At 34.5% G+C, this 24454-nt stretch overlaps 1 protein-coding gene across 4 annotated transcripts in view; it reads left to right on the top strand.

Moving 5' to 3' along the window:
- The window catches only part of LOC108967862 (stathmin), a gene marked incomplete in the record, with an annotated part of 205871 nt that overhangs the window by 176381 nt on the left and 5036 nt on the right, over positions 1 to 24454 (top strand). For all 4 annotated transcript variants that reach the window (XM_018931488.1, XM_018931489.1, XM_018931487.1 and 1 more), the window contains 3 exon segments: positions 22812 to 22981; positions 23317 to 23502; positions 23573 to 23719. In XM_018931488.1, coding sequence (XP_018787033.1) covers positions 22812 to 22981; positions 23317 to 23502; positions 23573 to 23719 — 503 coding nt within the window.

Genomic DNA, 24454 nt, shown 5'->3' on the forward strand with positions numbered 1-24454 from the left:
TTTTCAAATTTATTTTATGATTATTTTTTTATTAATTAGAGTTTTTTCTATTATTTTACTCTATCAAACTGTCATCACTACAGCTCATCGAAATGCATAAAATAATTACTTTTGTGATTTGTTATGCTCAAGGGTGTTCACTTACTCTTGATTTGTTTCCTATTTTCTTACTTCTGTTTGAGGTTTTTCTTTGCAATACTATAAAGAATTCAAAATTCATCTTATCTCTCCGAAACATACATACAAACTTCCATACACTAACTGTAACACGTTCAGTGCTACCAGGATATTTCCATTTCTGCAAGCCACACCGATTTCGTGCTGCATAACAGGCGTGTAGATAATATAATTTCCCTACAGCAGCATGCTTTTAGGCGTGCCAACGTAGAAAACCTGCCAGCACAACATCAATGACTCATAGCGCCGCTTTACAACACTGGGGGTTAAATTTCTCGTGACTCACACAACGACTTGTACCAGGTTGTTGATGAGGTTAATTTAATTTTCGCATAATAAATTGCAACGTTTGCCTGCTGATGAGACAGCAAGGAGTCGGAGCAAATGTGTGCTGGTCGCTTTTGGCAAATACTCAACAACATATGTGTGTGTATGTCTGTAGATGTGTTTGCAAGTGCTGAAATATTACATATATGCTATAGTCTAGCATTGGAAAGTATTTTCTAATTGACAACCGGAAACTTTTGTTTATCTGCAAATTTTGGTAATGGTATGCTTTAACCGAAAACACAGGCAGACGACGCCAAGGCACAAAAGTCATGTGTTTTGCCTCGCTGGCGACTTTTCTTTTTATATGTAGCATACATTTCGGCGCTAGCGACAGTAATATCAGCACATGCTTTATATATATATATTTAACAACCACACTTGCTTTAAAAATATGTATGGTTCGTCGCTCTGTATATTCTCTAGAGCTTTTACACTGCTACTTTTTGCCAGCGGCCTATACCCACTTTCACACAAAGATATGTGTGGCTATAAAGTTTTCATTAATACCATACTCATTGCTTCCACTTACGCATACGCTACGTATGCAAAATACAGCAGTACATATATTCATACACACATACATATGTAGTTACAAAACAGCGTATGAGCGTATGAACTTTGCTTACACTCTGTCGCACAAAACGCCAGCATTTTATTGCCGTTCCATAAAATAAGCCTTAATTTAATTAAATGCAAATTAAAATCCTTTTATGATTATTATAGAATTTAATTGCTTGACTGACTGCACGCTAAAAGCAAACTTCATTGCTGGGTGATTTGCCTTTCAGTGAATGTATTTTTTCACAGTATTGGTTTTTTGAAGATTTCTGAAATTTTTGGGCACGACAGCCGAATGAAATTTGTTTGACAAATTTAAGTTGAAGATAATGCTTGATTCAATTATACATCCGATTGACATATTCGGTCAACCCTGAAGCAAATTTTTTTTTTTTTTGTTTTCAAAAAAAGAAAAATGTCGCAGAGAGCCAAAAAAAGAAGCGAAGACTCGTACTATGTTAGGCCAAAATGTAGCTACAATCGTGCTCGAATGTGAGGGCGCATTCAGATCATTCGTTACGAGGGCAACGAAAACGTGTTGAGTTGCTAACATAACAGATGTTGAGTCCTGAGCTGTTTCTCTGATGCCAACAAGAATATTCTCAAGCGCTATTTCTATAACTTTTTCGTTATAATCGTCATTAAAACAGGTCTTTTATAAAGATAAAAGTGTAGATAAAGATGAACGGACGAATTGCGTAAAAGAAGTTTCGATTATTTCACGGCATTCATTGAATTCTTTGTGTTTTTCAAATACGCTTGGTCGTGATAAAGTCAACTTCAAACTACTTCTGAAATATGTTTTTTAATGATTCCATAGCAGTGATTCCTTTGGAGACATAAAATTGCAAGCAAACTCTTTGTTCAATTTTATACTCTCGCAACAAAGTTGCTAAAGAGAGTATTATAGTCTTGTTCACATAACGGTTGTTTGTAAGTCCTAAAACTAAAAGAGTCAGATATAGGGTTATATATACCAAAGTGATCAGGGTGACGAGTAGAGTTGAAATCCGGATGTCTGTCTGTCCGTCCGTCCGTGCAAGCTCTAACTTGAGTAAAAATTGAGATATCATGATGAAACTTGGTACACGTATTTCTTGGCTTCATAAGAAGGTTAAGTTCGAAGATGGGCAAAATCGGCCCACTGCCACGACCACAAAATTCCGGAAACCGAAAATCTATAAAGTGTCATAACTAAGCCATAAATAAAGATATTAAAATGAAATTTGCAGAAAGGATCGCATTTTGCGGATATTTGGACGTAATTTTTTTGGAAAGTGGGCATGGCCCCGCCCCCTACTAACTTTTTTGTACATATCTCGAAAACTACTATAGGTATGTCAACCAAACTCTATAGAGTTGTTTCTTTTAGGCATTTCCATATACAGTTCAAAAATGGAAGACTTCGGATAATAACCAAGCCCCGCCTCCCATGCAAAGGTTATGTTGAAAATCACTAAAAGTGCGTTAACCGACTAACAAAAAAAGTCAGAAACACTAAATTTTACGGAAGAAATGTCAGAAGGAAGCTGCATCGAGGCTTTTTCTAAAAATTTAAAATGGGCGTGGCGTCGCCCACTTATGGACCAAAAACCATATCTCAGGAAGTACTCGACCGAATTCAATGAAATTCGGTATATAATATTTTCTTAACACCTTGATGACCATATACCAAATATAGGTGAAATCTGTTCACAACCACGCCTGAAATCTCGATTATCACTTTATCATGCGAGAGTATAAAATGTTCCGTGACACCCGAACTTAGCCCTTCCTTACTTGTTGGTCAAATAATCGGTCATAAGCGTCGATCGAATGTTGGATTCTGAGCAATTTTTGGTCGTCAGTCAATTTGTGCGGAACAAACCGTCCACACACCTTTTGTAAGGCCACATGTTCGATCCAAATGCGATAAATCGATGTTTTGGAAATGTTCATTTTCATAAATTTCAATGATGATTTCGGTTGATTTCGGTTTGATGGAATTTCCAGTGATTTCGGATTTTGATTGGCCCACACGTTGATCGTCATTTATGTCCTCACGACCACTTTGAAAACGTTGAAACCACTCGTGCACTCTGTTACGGGATAGGCAATCATCGCCATAAACTTCTCACTGAACAATCGATAAAGATAGCATATTCTAAAGCACCAGTCGACATATAGATGGCGCCCCCAAGGACCGCTAGATTCAAAAAGTCCTGTTTACTTTGGAATGTAGAAGTTTTATTGGCGTTCAGAAGAAGACCGTCTACATTTTCAATTTCACACTTTATCTTAAGTTTGCCACGAAGTTTTTAACTCCCAGAAGAAAATTTCGGAGAATGAAGTGCTTTTCCTTGCTCTCAAGAGATTATTCTTTAAAGCAGACAATCAGAAAAATACGATCTTCAAACAAATAATTATCCAAACATTACTATATCTTTCACTACTTCAAACAATTTACTCAACAATCTGAGATAGTTTCATTTACCCCGATCCCCCCCCCCCCAAAAAATGCACTCTTCAAAAGTTTAGCATTGAAGCTTCATAAGTGTGTTAACATCCATTCCTTGCTTCTCATGCAGTAGAAAATCATTATCCCATCATTCAAGCTATTAAAGCTCACACGTACACAGAGAGTTGCTTACTACCGCTTAAGCCAAATTTAATGCGCATAAAATGTCTGCATTCGAAATCATTTATCATTTTCAACATGATCATCATCTCTCCTTCACATCTCATGTCTCCTGACAATTTGGCATTACACAGATTTATTGCATTAATCTTTGCATCTTCACATCTACGAGCACACACTCATACATATGTTTATAGACAAGTAAAAGGCTCACAAACAGAGAACGACGAACAGTCGTCATGTATTAAGCCACTCGAAACTTCACTGTCAGCTACAAATGACAGTAGCAAATGCATTACGCAACAGCCAGCAATTTCATACTCCAATGCAATCACACACACATACATACATTATTCAATATAACTGTATAGTAGCGGCATGCATATGTCAAGTGTTAATACCAAATTACAAAAGTATAAAAAGAAAACTGTTGACAGCCATCAGCAAACCAGCCCATTTGGGGTGCAAAAAAACAGCAGCATAACGCAAAACCGCCGCCACCAGTAAAGTATGCATATTGGCAACCCTTTTTGGGCCGCCTCGCATTTACTTTTGTTATTTTAATGACAATGATATCAATCTCATCAAATGTAGGCAGGCGGACGCTTTCGGAGCGCCAAGTCTGGGCGTGTAATTTCATGTGAATTTTCGTTCAACACTGATATTAATTTATGTATGTATATTAGGGTGGGTCAAAAACAACTAAATATTTTTAATAGATATCTTGAAAATATCATTCGAAATTACTAGAATAAAATTCTGGTATTTTAAGCTCTCCATATTTAGGGGTTACATGGGTTTTCTCGGGTAAAAACAACCTATTTCGTCCAACAATTTTCTTCTCATATAAAAAATTAAATATTTTATTAGAATTTGTTTTTGTTACACACAAAGAAATTCTGAATCGAATTTTCTTTATTGTCTTATTAAATTCTACAACACCTCTAGAATATTGTCCTATAATCGTTGATCCGAGTAATGATTTCGGAAATACAGCCTTAAGAACTTGTGCGCTAGCCTAGCTAGCACGCCGTCGTTAAACGCGTTTTGCTAGAGAACTATTGAACCGATCTTCATAAAATTTTAAGTCTTTGAGATACAATTCTTAAACATTTGGGCGAAGGATTTTTCTTTAACTTTTTTTATAACTATTTTCACTAAAATTTAATTTCTTTTAGTGCTATTTTCAGTTTTTTTCCTTAGGTTTTTAGCCAAAAAAACGTATTTTTCACATCTGACGATCCTCCGAGGAGATATCCTGCCAACGCGGGCGCATCTTTTTTCTGAGGGGTCAACGGAAATGGCGTCGAAATGGCCGAGTTTATAATATTAAATTAAAATATTTTTTATTCAAAAATTTCAAAATCTCTTTGTTAAATATACACTATTTGTAACAGGAAAAAATTCTAATAAAATATTTGATTTTTTATATGAGAAAAAAATTTTTGAAAAAAGGCTTATTTTACCCGAGGAAACCCAAGTAACCCCGTAAAAAAGGTTAATGCTTTTGATAAGGCGACTCACTCAAAAGTTATTCGAGGTCAAAAACTCAACCTTAATTCGTAAAAAATATTTATTTTAATTTTTTTTTCACAAAATAATCAGAAATTATATTAATTTTATAAGCTTTGTTGCTTTTAATGGATAAATTCATAGAAATTAAGAAAATAATTGTTTTCGACATTTCGACATTTTTGCCGAATCTAAGAAAAAAAATTTTAAAAAATTTTTTCTAGCCTACATACATATATAAAAATATATGTGTCTCGTTCAAGTACGTATTACAACCTTTTTCTGATTATTTATTGCATTTCAACTGTTACACCCGCCAACACCAACCACCTCAGCGGCGTATATCAGTTGATTCAACTCTGTCGCATTGTGCCCAAATTTTTGTGGTCTTACAATTACAACTTATTAAAGTGATTCTATACTGACACCATAAATATTTACATTTATTTTATAGCATTTGTGGGTGAGGGTTGCACATAATTTAAGTGCCATTTAATAATCGATTTGTCAACTTTAAATTAGCATTTAGGTTATTAATGTTGAGTTCAAGCACTCAAAGGAGCCATTAAGTCTTCATAAAATGTGGGCAGAGACTATAGATTGCATGTATATGTGTTATATTTATAATGTAATTGTAATTATTAATATAAGGTCTTGTAAGAAGAAACGTAATATTTTTGCATTGAATTGAAGATTTCATTAAGTACAGTTGGAATGAACCGATATATATGCATTATTTTATTTGAGAATTTGTTGCCTTTTTAAAGATAATTTCATACTGTCACTCTCAAAAAACTGGAAAAGTCTATTTTCACAAATTTTTCGTGAGGCGAACAAGTAGTAAGTAAAGACTTAGTATGTAGTCTAGATGGTGGATGAATAAGAATCACGCATGTAACTTCCCGGAGCTTCTGGCAAGTCACTATCAATGGGTGTGATCTTACCGTGATCTGCTGTTCCCCCGATGGAACACAAAACCTTTCCCTTTGACCAAAACTGGCCGCTTCTGTGCGACTCGCTAGCAATTCCATCTTTAATTCTGGTTTGGTTACTGGATCACTTCTATTATTTTATCGATATTTTCGACAATTGGCCTTCCAGAGCACGATTCATTTTTGATATCTGTGAAACAATGTATTATTACACTTGGATCTATGCTTACCATCTGGAAACAGACGATCAATCGGCCGAATATCACGGCAAAGGTAAGCCGAAAGCGAAAAAATCTTGTACATGTACAACTAAAAACCAATTTAAAGCCATTTAATCTTTAATAAATTCCGCTCAGCTTACTAGAAGCACTTGATTGACAGCATTTGTTTTGCTAGGCAAGCCTCGGCAGCACATACGTGGGTTTAGAGCACGTGCAGCGATAAAACGCCTGAAAGTATGCTTAACTAAATAAAAGTAACTTAGAAGAAATGCAAGTATTTATAACAATAAAAAGAAAGAAAAAATAAATAAATTTTATAAAATCGAAATTGTTTGAAAAATTTATTTTAACTGACACTTGATCACTGTTTTAACATTCTTAAAGGAGGATAAAAAGGTAGAAAAGCAAAAAAGAAATTCAATGCACATGAGCGCGAAAATTTATTTTTCACGTTTTGAACACTGTTATCTTGGATTGAATACGACTATCACACTCTTTGCATTATCATACATATGTATGTAAGCAGTACAATACGTGTAAATGCAGAAGCAGAAGTTTGGGCCATTGTCGCGCTGACGTACTTAAGAATGGGAAATGTAAATCGCAAAGTGAAACGGTTGAAATTTCTTCCTTTTTATCGGTTCAATCGCGACCATACATACAAAAATATATATGAAATATATGTATTTACATATTATAATATATGCCATTGTTATTCCTTAACCTCAAAAATGCATGCCAAGTGCGTTAAGTGTTGTTCGGAATATACACTTCACCAACTCCAACGCAAAAGATTTATATACAAAACATATTCAGAAAGCAACTGTCAGAAGAATCTCACTTGGAAATGAATTGTGCACTTATGAGCATATGCACATTCCACTTGTGACTTGTGTGTATGTATGAATATCATCGCTTACAGAAAAAAAATTAGTTGTTCACTGGTTCCTTTATAGTTTAAAAATTTATGTACTGCTAACGATTGATATTTATAAAAATATGGATTTATTTCTTTCCACTTGAGTTATTGCTTTCTTTGACTGTACATTAATATCTAGAATAGGGAACATAGTATTAAGTTTTCAGGCATTTAAAACTTAACTCATGAAAATGTAAAAAAGTGAAAAATATGGCGCTTGAAAATCGTCAGGCAAGTAATAGAGATATTGCAAGAGAGCTCGACATCCCTCTCAAGTCCGTTCGAATGATTTTGATGGCTACTTTGGGTATGAAACGCGTTCTTGTTGGACTCGTGCCGATAAAGCAGATTTTTTTTTTTTCAAAAAGAGTACTGTAAATAGGTCTCTTAGTACATACTTGATCGTGCGAACTTCGATCCCACATTCAAAAAGACCATTATAGCTGCGGATGAGACTTAGTTTATGATTTTGAGACACAAAGAAGTCAACAGTCATCGGAATTGAACTCGTTTTCACTCGATCGAGGAGATAAAACAAAATTCAAAGGAGCTGAAGGCCATCCCAAAAAGTGCTTATGAAAAGTGTTTCGAGGACTGGAAAATCGTTGGCATACATGACATTGGTGAGGATCTGACCGATCAAAAATTTTGCTCCAAAAAAATCATATATGTAGGTCGGAGTGACATTATCATTGACTTTTTCAAAAAAAATGTTGCTTTCGGACTTTTACCAAAAAGGATTAATTTTTTTGCAATAAAAACCTCAAAAAATCCAACAAAGTCTTCGCTTGTTCACTTTATTCACCAAAATAGACCAGCTGTGGCATGCATCTCAAAATTCATTAATCTAAACAAACTATGACATTATTGAGATCAGTAGTACTTGAAATAGAGAAGGACATCTCTATCGTTGCATGTATCGGAATTTATTTACTCACTCAACGAAAAACAATTACGAAAAAAATTGTATTAAACAAATATTTGTTTTCCAGACGAGGTCAAACAAAAATATAGGGAATGCCATTTTTTTTTAATGCGAACGGCTATTTTAATTACTTGGTTTCGACCGATTCCTTTATAAATCTTTTTTTCTTAGAAATGTCTACATCGTCAGTTAATATTTATTATCATTCTCATAGAATCCATGATTTTCCAAGAGCTGGTTTGTGGTAGTGCGATCGGGAGTAAGTATAATTATAGATAAAAGGAATTGAATTACAATTTTCGTGTGCTTTTTTGTCAGAATGTATAGCGTTATAAAGACAAAATTTCGCACTAAAAATACTTCTCAGACTGAGTAGCAATAAAAAAGATGAGTTTCTCAGGAAGACCGACATGAAAAGTGAGTAACTTCAGATCGTCAATGGCCATGATCGAATAGCGATGATCCGGCGCATGCGGTGCCGAAGCCAGCACTATCAGTCAGGAAAATTTGTGCCATGTATTTCATGTGGTTAGCTCTTACCACTCTTACTCTTTTACTATGTGCTGCCCCCTAAGGCCATGTTCATGACCTGAACTGCTAACAATTGGACCCGTATAAAGGTAGCAGCTGCCCAGAAACGAATAGCTGCATTCAGTATATCTAAAGCGAGAGCTGGTTTGGGTGGTCGTTATGTATACACTTAATACTTTGGACTGTTGCTAAATGATTACTGTCGGGTCCTATAATATCTGTGCTGAATGATTTTCCTGGTGAAAAGTTCTGCTCAATAGTTCCAAAAGGAACCAGGGTTTCCATGACAGTGGCATTGTGAAATTACCTTCAAATTGGTAAAAGGTTATCGAATAAAAGTATGCATATTAGGAACCGAAAACTGAGTATTCTATCTACAGAAACCTCATAACTTACTGCAAATAATGAATTTTTATTTACTAGATATTACACTACACTCATATTTGTGACCAATTCCTTAACTTAAAACTCTCCGCTTAACACCGAATACCATAATTTTAACAGTGTGAATATCGTTCGCATACAAACTTCCTGCAAACACTTCAAGAAAATGCCAGTATTTGCGCAAACGCCATAAACATCACATTTAAGCGGGTAATTTTCGATGCAATTTCCGCAATTAAGCGCAGATAAAGTGACGCGCACTTATGCAGATAAATATATTTGCCACAAGCATAGTAAGAAACCGATTTCACTTGGAAAAGCGTTAGGGATATAACAACAAACAAATATGTGTCGTATGTGTGTATGTCGCTCAGCGCTATCACAGCTTAAATGGCGCACTCGAAGTGCGCTTTTCACATTGCCAGACTAAAGAAAGCTTGAAATTAGAACTCTTTCAATGGTTGGCTGTTTGGTGTTTGGCTGGTTAGCCTGATTTGGCCACTTCTCCATTGGTGACATAGTTTTCGCTGTTGATTTCTGCTCAAAGGGCGCACAGTTGGCAGTCAACAACAGCCATTGCAGCTGCTGGCGACAGCATTTACGCTTCGAATAGCGCTTTTGCGCAGCAGGAAACGATAAATTTCGCACAGCGTCATAAATGTCCAGCATTTAATGTCGCTTTGGCGCATATATTGCTGTTGTTGGGATTCATTTTTGGTTTACTGAGCATTACAAAGTGGGTCACCCTGCAATACGAAAGCTAAAAAATTGTGTTTTTAAGCTATACATACTTGAAATATATAGAAAAATAAAATAAATACCGATTTCATTAAAAAAAACAAAACGCTACCATATTTTTCTATTTCCATGTGCGCGCAGCACCCCATCTATTAAAGGTACAGTTAAATACCCGTTTTAAAATATTATTATTCTTTATTTGCATTGAAAATACCGTTTGAGTGAGTTTCGTTTGTGCGTTACTTGCTGTAAATGCGCGATGCATTCATATGCAAAAATGTCTGATGGAAATGTAGAAACACATACACACACATGCATCTAAACATATATATACACATATATGCAAGTACATACATGCTTATGTGTGTGTTTGCCTTTGTCTCTAGAAAGAAAAGCGCATTTAATGCTTGAACTAACATAAATATTGCATAGTTTAAGGCGCATAGTCGCCGGCATTAATGGTTTGACACAACAGTAAGCTTAAGCTGGCTTTTACTTTTAATTAAATTTTATAGACCTATGTCGCTTGCTCATATATGTATATGTAGTGCTATGTTAAGCTAAGCATTGAGCGCATATGCTTAGCAGCGCGGTTTTTAATAATCCCTTTTTTGCTTTTTTGACTGTGAGAAATCGTTTTTTTGGTTTATACTCGTATTTATCGTAGCAAAAAATTAAAATGAGTACGCGTTTTCTGCCATATACTAGTTTGTATACATATACATATATACTACTGTATATACAAATATACTATAGTATAACCCACATTAGGGTGGGTAAAAAAAATTTATGATAAGTTATACATATTTTTTTTATAATTTCAGTTATTATGTTGTGAAATAATGCAAAAAAATAATAACAAAATTTAAAAAAAAATTAAAAATTATGTTTTGAGTTTTAAGTTTGACTTTGAACATGAATTAACTTAACAGTTAAAATCCTTTTTACTAATCATTAAATATGTTTTATATTTCACTATAAAATAATTTGTTCTAATGCCTTAAACAAACAAATAAAATAAGAAAAAAGTATTGAAGATGTTAGGAAAATAATGATTTATTATCAAAATTAATCAGTAAAATGAAGGTAATTATAAAACTCTGAAATCAAACAAAAATCATCAGAACGCAAAAGAATCGTCGTAAAAGGATTATCGTGTCATTATCTGCTCTTTTGTTATGTAAAATTTCTTTCAGCGGACATTTTCTTAAGGTCTGCGAACCGAAATATGTAGGTGTTTTGATAAATATTCCATATTATATATAAAGCTTTAGCTTTGGCAGACATTTTTTTTTTTTGTTCTTTGTAATTTTGGACAATATTTTCAAGATATCTAAAGAAAAAAATTAAATTTATTTGGTTCACCCTAATATACATAAATATAAGTATATACATATATTATTCTTATTTCGCATAGTGAAAATTTTAGCTATTTGTTGGAAAATAGAGTTTAAAATATGCCAGGCATACCTACACAGACGCGTAAACATATATTTGTCTTAATGAAGGTAATTAGAAAGTAGAAAATCTCAAAAATTACATATGAAAATGTTTATGTTGTAAAAACATATGTGTAAGTGTTTACTTTTACTTAGTCAAATTTACAATTGAGGAATTGATGAAAAATTTAATTATTTTGACTTAAGTATACATATATTGAAATACCAGGTGACTGAAAAGTTGTGCTTAATTAAAGAGAATTTCAAAATTACTACTGAGAGGATATCCTTGTATAATCATAGAGCTCGTCTAATTTTTCGATACCATACTATATTAGTATATGTAGGTTACCTTTGTTTTTAAACAGGCTTTAGTCTTAGCGGTTACTTTTTGCTAAGTTGCCGAATTTCTTTCAGCCTGCGTAAGATCTGAGAACCGAAAAGGTGTTGATCTATTTGCCTCTGTTTTTAAATAGGCTTTAGTTTTTTATTATTACTTTTTGCTATGTTGCCAAATTTCTTTCGGCGAACATTTTCTTAAGTTCTGGGAACCGAACAAGGTATTGACCGATTTAAATTTGGTTTAAAATAGGTCTTTATCTTAACGAATACTTTTTTCTATATTGCAAAGTTTCTTCCACCGAGTATTTTCTTAAGACCGAAAAAAAACGTTCAGGTCAGATCCGGAGTATTCGAAACCTTTTACATACAATTTTGTCAGCATTTTAATGGAATTGTGACACGGTGAATCGGTCGATGGTGAGCTCATGGCATATTCAGCCATCACATAATATTTCATGGTCATTCAAAATCATTTCGTGATTTTTTAGAACAGATTTCATAAGACTTTTGGCACGAATTACTAACTAATTTAATATTTATAGAAAATTTGAGAAAAAAAAAATTTATGTGTATAACGCAGTGAAATCAAATTTACATATAAGTATACTGCACTTAACAACCCATTCATCTACATAGCATTATAGACGTTAACCTTCTTGTCTTTGTAAGACAAGGCAGTGCTGTTCACTGAATTTGAGGACATCAATTGACACCTGCAGCTCATGTTCGACATGTGGCTTGTGGCGTCTATCTGGTATCAGTAATTCTGCAGAAATTTGTGGGCATTACATTTAGCCTACAATATACCTATATGTAAATACATATGGAACATAAAACAAGCAAGCACAATCCTCTTGTGGCATAATTTCTGTTATACTGGCAGGCTTAATTAGATTTGGTATTCATTTAAAATACAATTTTAGAGCAAGAAGAGACAGATTTCTTTAAAATAATTAAATTCACTTGTAAGTTGTTGAAAGAGTCAAAGCGTGTAATGAATTCAGTAAGCAAACTAAAAACAAGATGATTTAATGAAGTAGACGATTTCTTTTCATGCTTTGAATCGCAGGAAACTTTTGCTCAAAATGAAATGTTTGTTAAACAAGCCAACTGACTTTATTGGAAGATTAAATTCGGCTATGCTGAATTTTGTGAAGATAATAACTTTTCTTAGTTAAAGATTCCAAAATGTTAATATTTTCTACTGATCTGAAGTCATGCTATAAGTCTCCGGGAAACTAGACAGATTAAGGGTCGCAAAGAGATACATTCCGAGATTCTTTCTTATTTCGACTATTGCAGAAGTGCAGTGAGCATTTTCACGGACTCATGGCTCAAAGCGAAAGTTGGAAGAGAAGAAGGAGCTCTCAACCAACTTTTGTTTCCGACTACCACACCACAACAGTGTGTTCCAAGCAGCTATGAAAGTAATAGTCCGTCTTCTTTTAGTAAGGTATGAATCCACTCTGATAGCTGATATACAGGCCTTGAACTCGTTGACAGTGAGCCCGAAGCATTATAATAGGACGTGGATAGGACGTGCAGGTGGCGCGGTATCTGAGTACAACTTCATAAAGCGTTGGTCAATAACCAGCACTTGCGAGGCTCCATGTTCAGATTGGACGACTGGAGTATAAAATAAGGCTAGATAATTAGATAAGAATTAAAGGTCTATTGTGCCCTCTCCTAAATCACAACGACCACTTAGCCCCAGCTGAAATATGATTTCGAAACATGAATCCTAGGGCCTTTGTCCTGCGGCTTCAGACTGCAACTAGTCAGTCAGCAGATGTTCTGGGTTTCAGGTGCCCTGTGTAGAATGCGACAAGCAGCCTGAGTTTGTCCCTTGGGAGGTTGATTACATATTTAAACCTGCTGAGGTTGTAACCACCTATTAGCAACTTGGCATGGCAAATGCCTTTGAGATCTTGGCAATACCTCTCCCTGCCTACTTCTTCTTCCTTGCAAAGCAGCTCCTTTACGGTATGAGAACGATCTGAACGATCCTACCATATTGGTGGATGTTGAGAAGTTGGCAGGCTCATCAGCAAATTCATATCAGGCTATACCTTTGTGACCGGACATTCAGAGCGACTGGGATGCCCACGACAGTCAGATCGGAAGCGGAAAAGATCCGGAATTTTATTCGACCAAGGACTCAGAACTCAAGAGCAACCAGAGCATACAGCTGTCATACAAACTGTTTTTTAACTCATTTTATGCTTTTGGTCTGTGAATTTTCTTTACTATCGTAAATTCATCATCGACTTTTGCTAATGAGCTTGCATTACTTAAGCCATGAAATCTCTATTTAATCACTACTTACAGCAACACTTCAATTAGCATAAACCATCTTCGCCTTTTCAGTTTGTTTGTAAAAGCGATTGTTGACTCTACAGTAGTGGTTACAATATTAACATTTAACTGCTTTTAATGGGGTTTCAAGCAAGCTAACAAATTTGTGCCGGGACGTACTGTGTACTGGCATACACAGCATATATAAATCCATACATATATATGTATGTATGTAGGTATACTCGCACTAATGGATGAACAATGTTCATGAAAGGTTATGATGTGGAAAATGGTAGGAAAACGAATGGTAGAGTGCAGGGCCGAGAATTAAAAGCGTCTCATTGCTAAATTGCGTAGAGCAAAGCAGGCAACAGGCCTTTTGCAACAACGTGTTGAATGGCTAGCATGAGTACGGCAAGAGAGCGGAACAAATTATATATGCCAAAGAAGCCGGCAAATGTTATGGAGTACAGGAAAAGGTGCTTTACCAACAATTACTCTGTGTGTGTGAGAGTATGTGTGTGTAAAGGTGAATGTTATGTAATTTCGGGGAGCAGAGTGAAGGTATATGGAGAACCAATGGATGCTGTGTTGTATACGTCAAGGGTAACATGAAAAAGTGGAGGAGCACAGAAAATCGACCTACTGGGTTCGTATGGATGCCGATGATGATGATGGTGGTGATGATGATGACTAAGAACCACTTAAGTAAATTGCGAATTGTGTTAAATGCGCATTTTTAGCTTAAGTAAATATTTACGATAGTTTTACTATGTGCACGAGTGAGTATGCCAGAGTGTTGTAAAAGGGCCGATTACAATGTACCACTCACCACCACCACTACCCCTTGAGTGCGTGCTCAGACCATACTGAGCTCGTACTATGTACTTTTATATTTATAGTAACGCAGGTTGAACACTATGTGAAAATGAAATAAAAATTACGGATTAGCAGAAATGAATGTAAATGACCGGTCATTTGCTTGAAGCTGCGTGCAATTTTCACTAGTGCCCGGAAAACAAGAGTTAATGTTAGGGAAACTTGAAGAATACAGTTAATTTAATTTGTACCTTTATCAAGGAATGTTGGAAATGAAAGGCATTAACGGAGATGAATAAAAAAATTTAGAATAATTTAGTTTTAAAAAATGCTGGTAGAAATAAATTGAAGTATGTTACAGTCTTGCTCGGAGCAATAACTAAGAGTTACCTATAGCTATAAATAAATGTATGAATATTCAAAATCTGGGCTAGTCTAATTTCATTTCCAAGTATGAAGATAAATATTAAGAATTCGGAAAAATCACAATTGTCAAAGTTTATTGAAACCAATGTCGATGTTTCAAGAAATTTTCGCAAAAAAGTCGATCTTTAGTAAAAGGTAAACCATTTCGAGGTTTCCTGCTTTTTTTTTATAGAAAAACCACAGAAACTTCACATTTAATAAGGAATGTTTATTACCATTCGAAGGAACAATCTTTCTTGAAGATTATCTCTTTCAAGCGGCTACCTTTCAAACGGTTTGTCCATTGAGTCCAATTTTCGATGAGTCGTTCAAGCATTTCGACTGGTTACTGGCGAATGACACGCATGATGTTTTGCTCCAAAGCCTGAATCGAATCGAGAAGTTAATGTATCTTCTCACCGAACCGTTATCTTATAAATCCATTGATTGATGCGATGTCTTGTAAAAAGCAAACGTTGCCGAGATCACGAGCTTTAATTTTAGGCTTCAAATAGTCGATTGTCATGGCACGATAACGGTCGCCATTGACGGTTACATTCTCAACGGCATCATTTTTAAATAAATATGGACCGCCAATTCCACTGACCCACAAACCATTGAAACAGAAATTAACCTTATCGCTGAATAAAATTTGGCTCGAAAACATCAGGTCTTCTTGGATGTTTTCAAGAGCCAATTGAGCGAAGCGATGTCGCTTCGGAAAGTCGTCTTCAGTTCTTGCACAAGCTGTATTTTGGACGCTTTCAATTTAAAATCTCAACGTAGAATGCGCCAAGTCATTCCATACGTCAGTCCGAGTTGTTGCGAACGGCGCCGAATCGTCAACAGTAAAACCGATTATGCTCTTGCAAAGCCTTAATCGCCTATGGCTTATTTGCGTAGACAAGACTATAGCGACTTCGCATAACCCCATAAAAAGACAGCCCAGCGGTGTTAAATCTCACGTTCCTGGAGCCACGCTACTGGCTCACGGCGCGAGATAATGCGCTCACCAAAAGTTTCATTCAATAAATTAACAGTTTACAGTTGGACAGTTGCGCCCTTTTGTTGGAACCAAAGTTCGATCACATGAACATTCTCCAATTCAGGTTCGTAAAAGTCATCAACCATGGCTCTATAGCGTTTCTCATTGACTGTAACATTACGGCCGGCTTAATTTTGGATGAAATATGGACCAATAATTTCTTCTGCCCTTAGATCAAACCAAGCAGTGACTTTTTGACGATGTAACAGTATCTTAAACAGTGACTTTTTCATCACTTCAAATGCGACAATTTTTTCCTTATTCGCGCATTCATTCAACCAAAAGTGAGCTTCATCGCTGAAGACTCTTTCTTGAGAAAATGGGGATCAGTGGTCATCTCGTTTCAGACTCATATACCGAATGTGCGACACGCTTGGAGGCACGAATTGAATTTTGTCAGTCCGCAAACCAAGATCCTACCGCTGGTACCATAAAATGGATGGGCGCAGCTCCGATTTTTGCGTGCGATGACGGATGAACTCATTCGTGTCTTCTTCGAGAAACACTGCTCCACATCTCGGATTCCCTGGCCATGCGCATCTACTGGAGTAAACTTGGTACGAAACCGATTCATTGTTTGCTCGAATTACCGACAGTGCTGAGCTATTATATCGACCGAATATCAGACGCAAACCGTAATAAAATTACACAATTTGCAAACGTTGTTCCAGACTAAAACTCTTCATTATAGAATGGCAAATCAAACTGAGTAGAAATCAAGTTACAGCTATCAAAAAAAAGCCCAACTCCGAAAAACTGCCTCATTGAAAACCACACGTCTAAACAAAAAGCACCCGTTATAGGAAGAATGCTAATCCTCATACGAATACCTCTTCCATATAAACCAATAACTAAAGAGTGTTTTCCAATCTACCATTTCCTGGGCCTACCGTTGTATAAGCTCGTTTACAACTTATCTCAACCTTACCACCCTCATGGGGACTAGATAACCACTACAACAACAACAGTATTTTCCAACGTTAAAACTATGTAATGTGCTCATCACACTCGAAAGTACCCAACTAATGACTCAAATCACACTTCCCTAATAGCCAGAAGCACCCAAGTCAAGTTTTATCTGCACCCACAAGGAAAACAAAAATAAATAAAAAAAATGCTCACATTAGGAGGGGACAAATAATTGGCAAAATAGCAATAAATGCTGACAAAGCAGTTGCCTTTTCAAACAGCCAGAGAGCAAAAGGAAATACACGCACCATTGCTCGCATATCTGTACGGCCTGTGAGCCTGTGGGTATACAAGTAATTTATCGACACTTTGGCAGAACCTCATCAATTTTATTTATCAATACACGCAGTGTCAAAACACTCAAAAGCGGCTACGAAAAATTGATTGACAGCAAATAATGCAGACAAATTATATTACCGAGTGAGTGCCACCAAACAATAAAGCAAAAGCAAATAACGGTATATTTGAAGCCGAAGTATGTGACCGTTTGTGTTTATTTATTTTGTGAGCAGTATACACACAACAAATAAGCCATAGAAATTGGATATTTGCTTTTCGAAAGCAAGCATACTCAAGCTGTATGTGGGCAGGTGGTGAAGTGGTGTTGGGTTATTTTTGTGGTTAAATCGGCATATATGATTTTTATATATAATATAGTTGTATATAATATATGATATTTGTATTGGAAGCAGAAATTTTATAAAGTGCCGTTATGAACTACCATACATCCACAAAAGTCTCAAAAACGTCCTTTTTTAACCAACAAAACCATCAATATTATTTGTGTACCAAAAAACCAAAACTGAAAAATTTTCCTTTTTGTCCAACTCAACAAATAATTTTCCACTTCATTTACGCCCACAAGCTTAAAGTAGAATGCTAAGGAAATTTCAACACGTTCATTCACCACATACTCGGAACTATACATACATATACACCACAAACTCCACATACACTTTTTTGCCCGCATTCGTTTCAAGTTCATCTCCGCTCTCCAGCGCTGTTTTCATTCAAACACAGCACCAATATTTCGCTCTTCACTTTTTTACCTCATCTTTTTTTGCTCTGACTTTTCAGGAATTCCTTTCAGCTTCCCGTTTGCTCAGTCAGCACTTTTTTGGCAAGTCATTCGTGGCACTTCTGCCAAATCACCGGTCACATCTACGAGTACATAAATATGCTCACAAACCAAAAAATACGGCAAAATACCTGTGTGTGGCCGTTGGCCTTAGGTCTTTTGGTCGACATAATCCAATAGAAAATGTGTGAAAATGTCTTTATTAGTTTTTGTGGTTATAACGATAAGGTAAAAGGTAGCTTGTGGTTTGGTGTGACTCGACTGCGGTGGCATCGTCACCTTTTACTATACCATTCGTACTTTTAGAAGCAAAGTAAATGATGATTTCATTTTATTTTGATTTAATGAGAAATTTTCTCGTAAAATTTATGCTAAAGAGCCTCTGGCTGTGATATACGGTCGTTATATCTTTGAAATATAATTATATTAGATGAAAGCGGGTGCTCATGCAATACATTAGTGAAAACAATTTTCCATAATCCGCAGTCCAATTTTCCATTTCCGTAATCAATAAAATTTTCTCGTAAAAAACAGTCTAACAAAGATTGCCTATTTTTTGGCGCATAGAAAAAATTGCAGTCGTTGGGACATCAAACGAAGACAAATGTGGAAATCAGTTGAGGTATTGTAGACGTCAACTGTTACATTAAATCACATAGCTTTCCTCAAAAAGTCTCATGTAATTCTATTCAATATTGATTTATATTCGTTATTAGCAGCTTAGAGCTCGGCTTGATTCAGAGGGAATGAAAAAATTAGCATACTTCTATAGGCTTAACTTTAGCTTAAACCTTTGGTGTTAATTATTTGTGGCGAGCAAGTGTTTTGAATTGATACAAATTATTCAAAGAGGGTCGAGAAAGCGTTGACGACAAACCACACATCAACTGATGATCAACAACAAGCCAATAAAATAAAGGTATTAGTGCTTGAGAATCGACGAATAACAACCAGAGATCTTACTGTTATCGTTGGAATATCAAGGAAGGAACAGTAAAAACGATTTTGAAATATCATTTGGGCCTAAAAACACTGAAAATCCCTATATTTTCGAAAAACAGCGTCGCGTTAACTTCTGTGAAACAATGCTTTCCAACTCCGAGGACGTTATGAAACATATTATGACAACAAGGAACACAATTTGAGTGTTGAGCGTCGTTTGCCCTAAGCTATTCGTAAAAATAGGCCGGAATTATGGGCGGACAAAGCTAGGCCATGCACCACGATAATGACTCGTAGCATGCTGTATTGATTCTTCATGAGTTTTTCGCCAAGATTGAAAAGTACGTTGGCACAAGTGTATTGGGGCCAAGCTGACGAAGACGATATAAATTTGGAAGAATAAATTAAGAATTTTAAATTTATGTCAAAATCTTACTATTTTTAACTTATAGTAGTATTAGTATTAAATTGTGATATTCACGTCAACTTTTGAGAGTATTAAAGACTCACATGGCCAAGGTTAAAACTGCAGTCAGCAACGCTTTTCTCTTATTTGAAATATTTTTTCCACAACCCCTTTGGAAATTGTCGGAGTTGTAAAGCATTTTTTCACGCTTTTCACGCTCGACTAGCCTCATAACACTACAAAGGCCATCTTTTATGTGTGCTTTTGTTTTAAGCCGCAAAAGAATGCATATAGACATTGATAACAAGCTACCCTGTACGAATATAAGAAAGTTGAGCAATTTTGAAAGGTCAATAAAATTGCACGTTTAATAGATAAATCCGTATTAGATTCTTATATCCGTAGCAAAAATAAAACAGCTTGAAGTATTCTTAAACTATGAAATACATAGAATACATATATGTATACATATATATATAGAAGAAAAAAAAAGAAAGAGCAGACGCCATAGAAACAATTGGAAAAGACTACTATTTTTAGTAAAGCTCTAAATTTACAAATTTCTTTAGAAAGTAGTGGAATAAAAGAATTGAATCATGCTCACATAAAGCATTCACGGTTATAGTATTTTCCTATTAAAATTTTCCCTATTGGATATCTCATCAACGGATCTTTGTAAAGCATAGACGCATCTGTAATGGTTAAACAATTTGAATGCGAATGCGTTGATGACTGGTATTTGCAGCCACGAAATGAAATACCTTTGGTGGTTTGTTTTGTGAGAATGTGCAGGATTTCACAAGTGTATATAACTATATACATATGAATAACAGCAAATATTTCACCATTTTCATGGTTTTTGAAGTTGGAAATTTGCAGCTTTTAATGACTAAAAGTGGCATTGAAGCTAACACAGATTTCTTTAGATCATTTTCATTTACGGATTAAAAAAACAACACAGAGGATTTTTCCATGGTGAAGAGGTTATATACATATATTAACTCGCAAGCCACAAAAAAACACGATTTTTGTAATTTTTTTTGAAAAATTTTGGGTTCCCTTAAGACCGTAAGTAACTTCGACGGTGAGGAACAATTTTCAGCTTCGAACTAACTCTAATCCAAAAAACAAAAACATTTATGGTTGCAATAGATGAAAAAATCGTTTTGAGAAAAACGCAATTAAAATTTTGTAGCCGATTACGCTAAGTAAAATTTTTTTTACAAATAAGTTCCTATGGCCGAAACTATTTGCCTAATCAACTTAAAATTTTCGGAGAATATTTTCAAATATATGTGACCTGGTCTACGAAAAGGGAGCTAACGTGCGAAAACTAGTTTTCTATCACGTGAAAAAGCATCTCATCTTCCATCCGAATCAAACTAAAAAGTGAAAATTAATTTTTGACACCTAACCCCTTTCCGTAGACCAGGTCACATATATAGAAAAAAATTCAAACGATTTTTTTTTAAATTCCCAAGTGGAAAATAACTTCTTAAAAGATATAATCCGGCTAGGTTTCGGTTATAATCCGGTTTGGTTTCGGTTATAATCCTGGTCTGTGCCAGTTATAATCTGGGTCTGTTCCGGTTATAATCCGGATATGTTTCGGCTATGTTAACAGGTAATGTAGTTATATAAAATTCAAAAAAAAAAAAGAAAAACGTTTGCAGTTATTTCTATGCCGTCCAAATCTTACTTTAAAGGCTGTTGAGGTTCTGTGGTAATCGAAAAAAGACACAGAATGAGCACCTATCAAAGGTCCAAATATTTGCAAAAGTCTTCATATTATTCGAAACACATAAATAATAAATTTTTACAAAGGTGCAAGGCAAGGTTTATTTTTTAATCAACAGAAAAAATCATCAACTTCTGTTACACCGAGGCTATAATACCCTTCACAAGTGCATTTGTTAAATCAGATAAATTTATACACATTTTTTCTAGATTTTTATCGAATTTTAGAAATCAAATAATAAAATAAAATAACTTAAATATAATAAATTTATAAAAACAAAATATTTAAAAAAATCAAAGATAATAAATAAATATATATAAAAAGTATTAAAAATTTTATTCCAAATAAATACCAAATTTAATATCAAAAAACCACTCCTACCAAGTTTATTTTACCAACTTTCCAAATTATGCAGCAACCAAAATAGTTTCGGAAATATTTCGAAATATTAAGTGTCTTATAAATCATATGCCGCACATGCGTACCTATCATAGCATAATAATGACTTTATATGCTGCAATATCAACCAAAAGCAAATGCATGAAAAGTGCAAGCAAAAAAGTACAATATTTTAACGGTTTCACACCTGCTACGCCATTTTAATATTGCATGCATTTTAAGTGTTGCAATCCATTTTACGCCTGCATACATATGTATGAGCGTGTGCATGTAATTGTGGAAAGGAAATATTTTTATTAACACGCCGCCATTATGGTGAACTAAAATGCGTGAAGTTTTACGACGCCAAGAAAAAACGGAATTTATGTAAGTGCATACAGACATATGTATGTATGTACTCGTTAATCTACAAATAGGCAGGTTTATAGCAAAAATACGAATTTGAAAAAATGATTGGATATGCTTACGTATATATATTTATATACATATTTGTGGTATGGAAAAATAATTTTCAACATATTTATTTTCATTAATTTATTCGACGGACATTGGAAAAAATTTATAGTATTACATAAAAAATTACTCTATTTAAATATGTAACCGAGTCAGGTTACATATGTTTATAGGGATGTACAGTAATGGTTTTTTCTATACAATAATTTTTCTCCAACACAAAAATATGCCTGAAAGTGAACATAAGTTAATTTAAATTTATGCAAAAATTTTACTTTTTTAGGTTATATTTAAATCCTATAGCTGATTTACAGCTGTTGTAAAAAACGTCAACTTCGGCTACACCGAAGCTATAATACCCTCGACATGTCCATTTGTTATAGCAAAAAAGTTTAAACTCATTTTATCTCGATTTTTGTCGATCACTTTGTATGACTGCTATATGCTATAGTGGTCCGATCTGAATAATATCTTTGCGGAATACACAGTTGTTTTGGGCAACATTCCATGTTAAATTTTGTTAAAATATCTTTTGAAATAAAAAAGTTTTTCATACGATGTCTTGAATGTAAGCAGTCGGTTTATTTCATAAAACCACACATATTAATCATATTACTTATTTTCTTGTTCATTGCAGCCACTGAAATTCGCTGCCAGGAGAAATCGCGTGGCGGTCTTAGCTATGAAGTGATTCTGGCCGAACCAGCACCCAATGTGGTAGTACCCAAGCGTCCAGTGACACCTGGTAAAAATGTGTCAGCCGAGGAGATCGAGCAAAAGCTGAAAGCTGCCGAAGAGCGACGCATTGTAAGTAAACAACAGTGAGACTACTTTAACATATTTCAAAAAATGAATGGGATTGCCAATTTTTATTTAAAAAAAATTTGGTTAAAAAGTAAAGTTTCACTTTTGAATTTTGAAAAATTTATTTTTAAACTTTTAAATTTTTTTCGGTGTTAGGGATTATTTTTTTTTTCCATTTAGAAATTCGAAAATTATTTTTAATTAATTTTTAATTTTTTTTATTTTTTTATTAAGACGAAATAAAAAAGAATTATAATTTAAATCTTAAATAAACCACTTTTTATGTGATTATTTGCAAAATTTAAACAATAATTTAACTTGCATTTCTTCTTCAACAGTCTTTGGAGCAAAAGAAAATGGCCGATTTATCCTACAAACTGTCGAAAATCGAGGAAGCCACACGCAAAAAGGATGAAATCGCCAATGAGTTCATCAATCAGACCAAGGAGAAGTTGGAAACTAAAATCGAACAGCATGTTGAGAAGCGCGAAGCCATTATTAGCGACATGAAGGAGAAATTGAAGGTGAGTGTGGTGCAAACATATTTACTTTTATTTATTTATTTTTTTTTTATTCAAAATTACTTGATCACAGATTCACTCACAAGAAATTGAGAAGACACGCGAACAATTGGAACAGCAGAAATCTATTGAGAAAGTGGCCATTGAGGAGAAATTGAAAACAGCTCAAACTTTGCGAGATGAGAACATCAAAAAGATGCTGGAACGTCTTAAGGAGCATGTAAGCGCTTTTAAGAAATTAAAAATTGTTCTCAAAATTAGTTTGAAACTTTTTCAACTCACAATTCCTTTTCGCCAACATTCTCACCAACTCCAACAACAAGAAACCCACTCACCAACAAAAGCAAAATTATATAGATTTCATATACATACATACATACACATGTAGATATGTGTTCCAAAAATATATTTACTATAATGTATGTACCGTTATAGCTATGTACAGTTTTGTTTGAAATTTTTGAAATATAAATACTATATATGTACATATATGTAACTGTATTTAGCGGTTTTTAACAAATTACCAACTTAAGCGATTGTAGCATTTTTGTATTTTGCTCAATTTTTATAATTAATTTTGACTTAGTTTTGTATTGTAAACAACCTGAATTGCACATTACACAGAATGCAACGCGGCATGTTGCGCCGAACTTGAATGCGCGTCCTACATAAACAATAAATAATTTTGAAGCAGCAAGCAGCCCCTGCATTTCTTCAACATTTTTTTATATTAAAAATATTTTTTATTTAATTAAATTTTTTTAACAAAAACTTTTTTGTGCCACTAAAATCCAAACACTGGTGCATTTTGAAAATCCACCTTTCTGTCTCTCTTTCACACTCACTTTCTCTCTAATTGTCTGAGTACTTTTGTTGCAAATACTAACTAATTTTTTATAATGAAAGAAAAAATAAAATTCCGTTTAACAAAAAAAACATGTTTTTACAAAAATAA

The sequence above is a fragment of the Bactrocera latifrons genome, unplaced genomic scaffold, assembly GCF_001853355.1.
Source record: "Bactrocera latifrons isolate USDA-ARS-PBARC rearing strain unplaced genomic scaffold, ASM185335v1 scaffold_2, whole genome shotgun sequence".
Lineage (NCBI taxonomy): Eukaryota > Metazoa > Arthropoda > Insecta > Diptera > Tephritidae > Bactrocera > Bactrocera latifrons.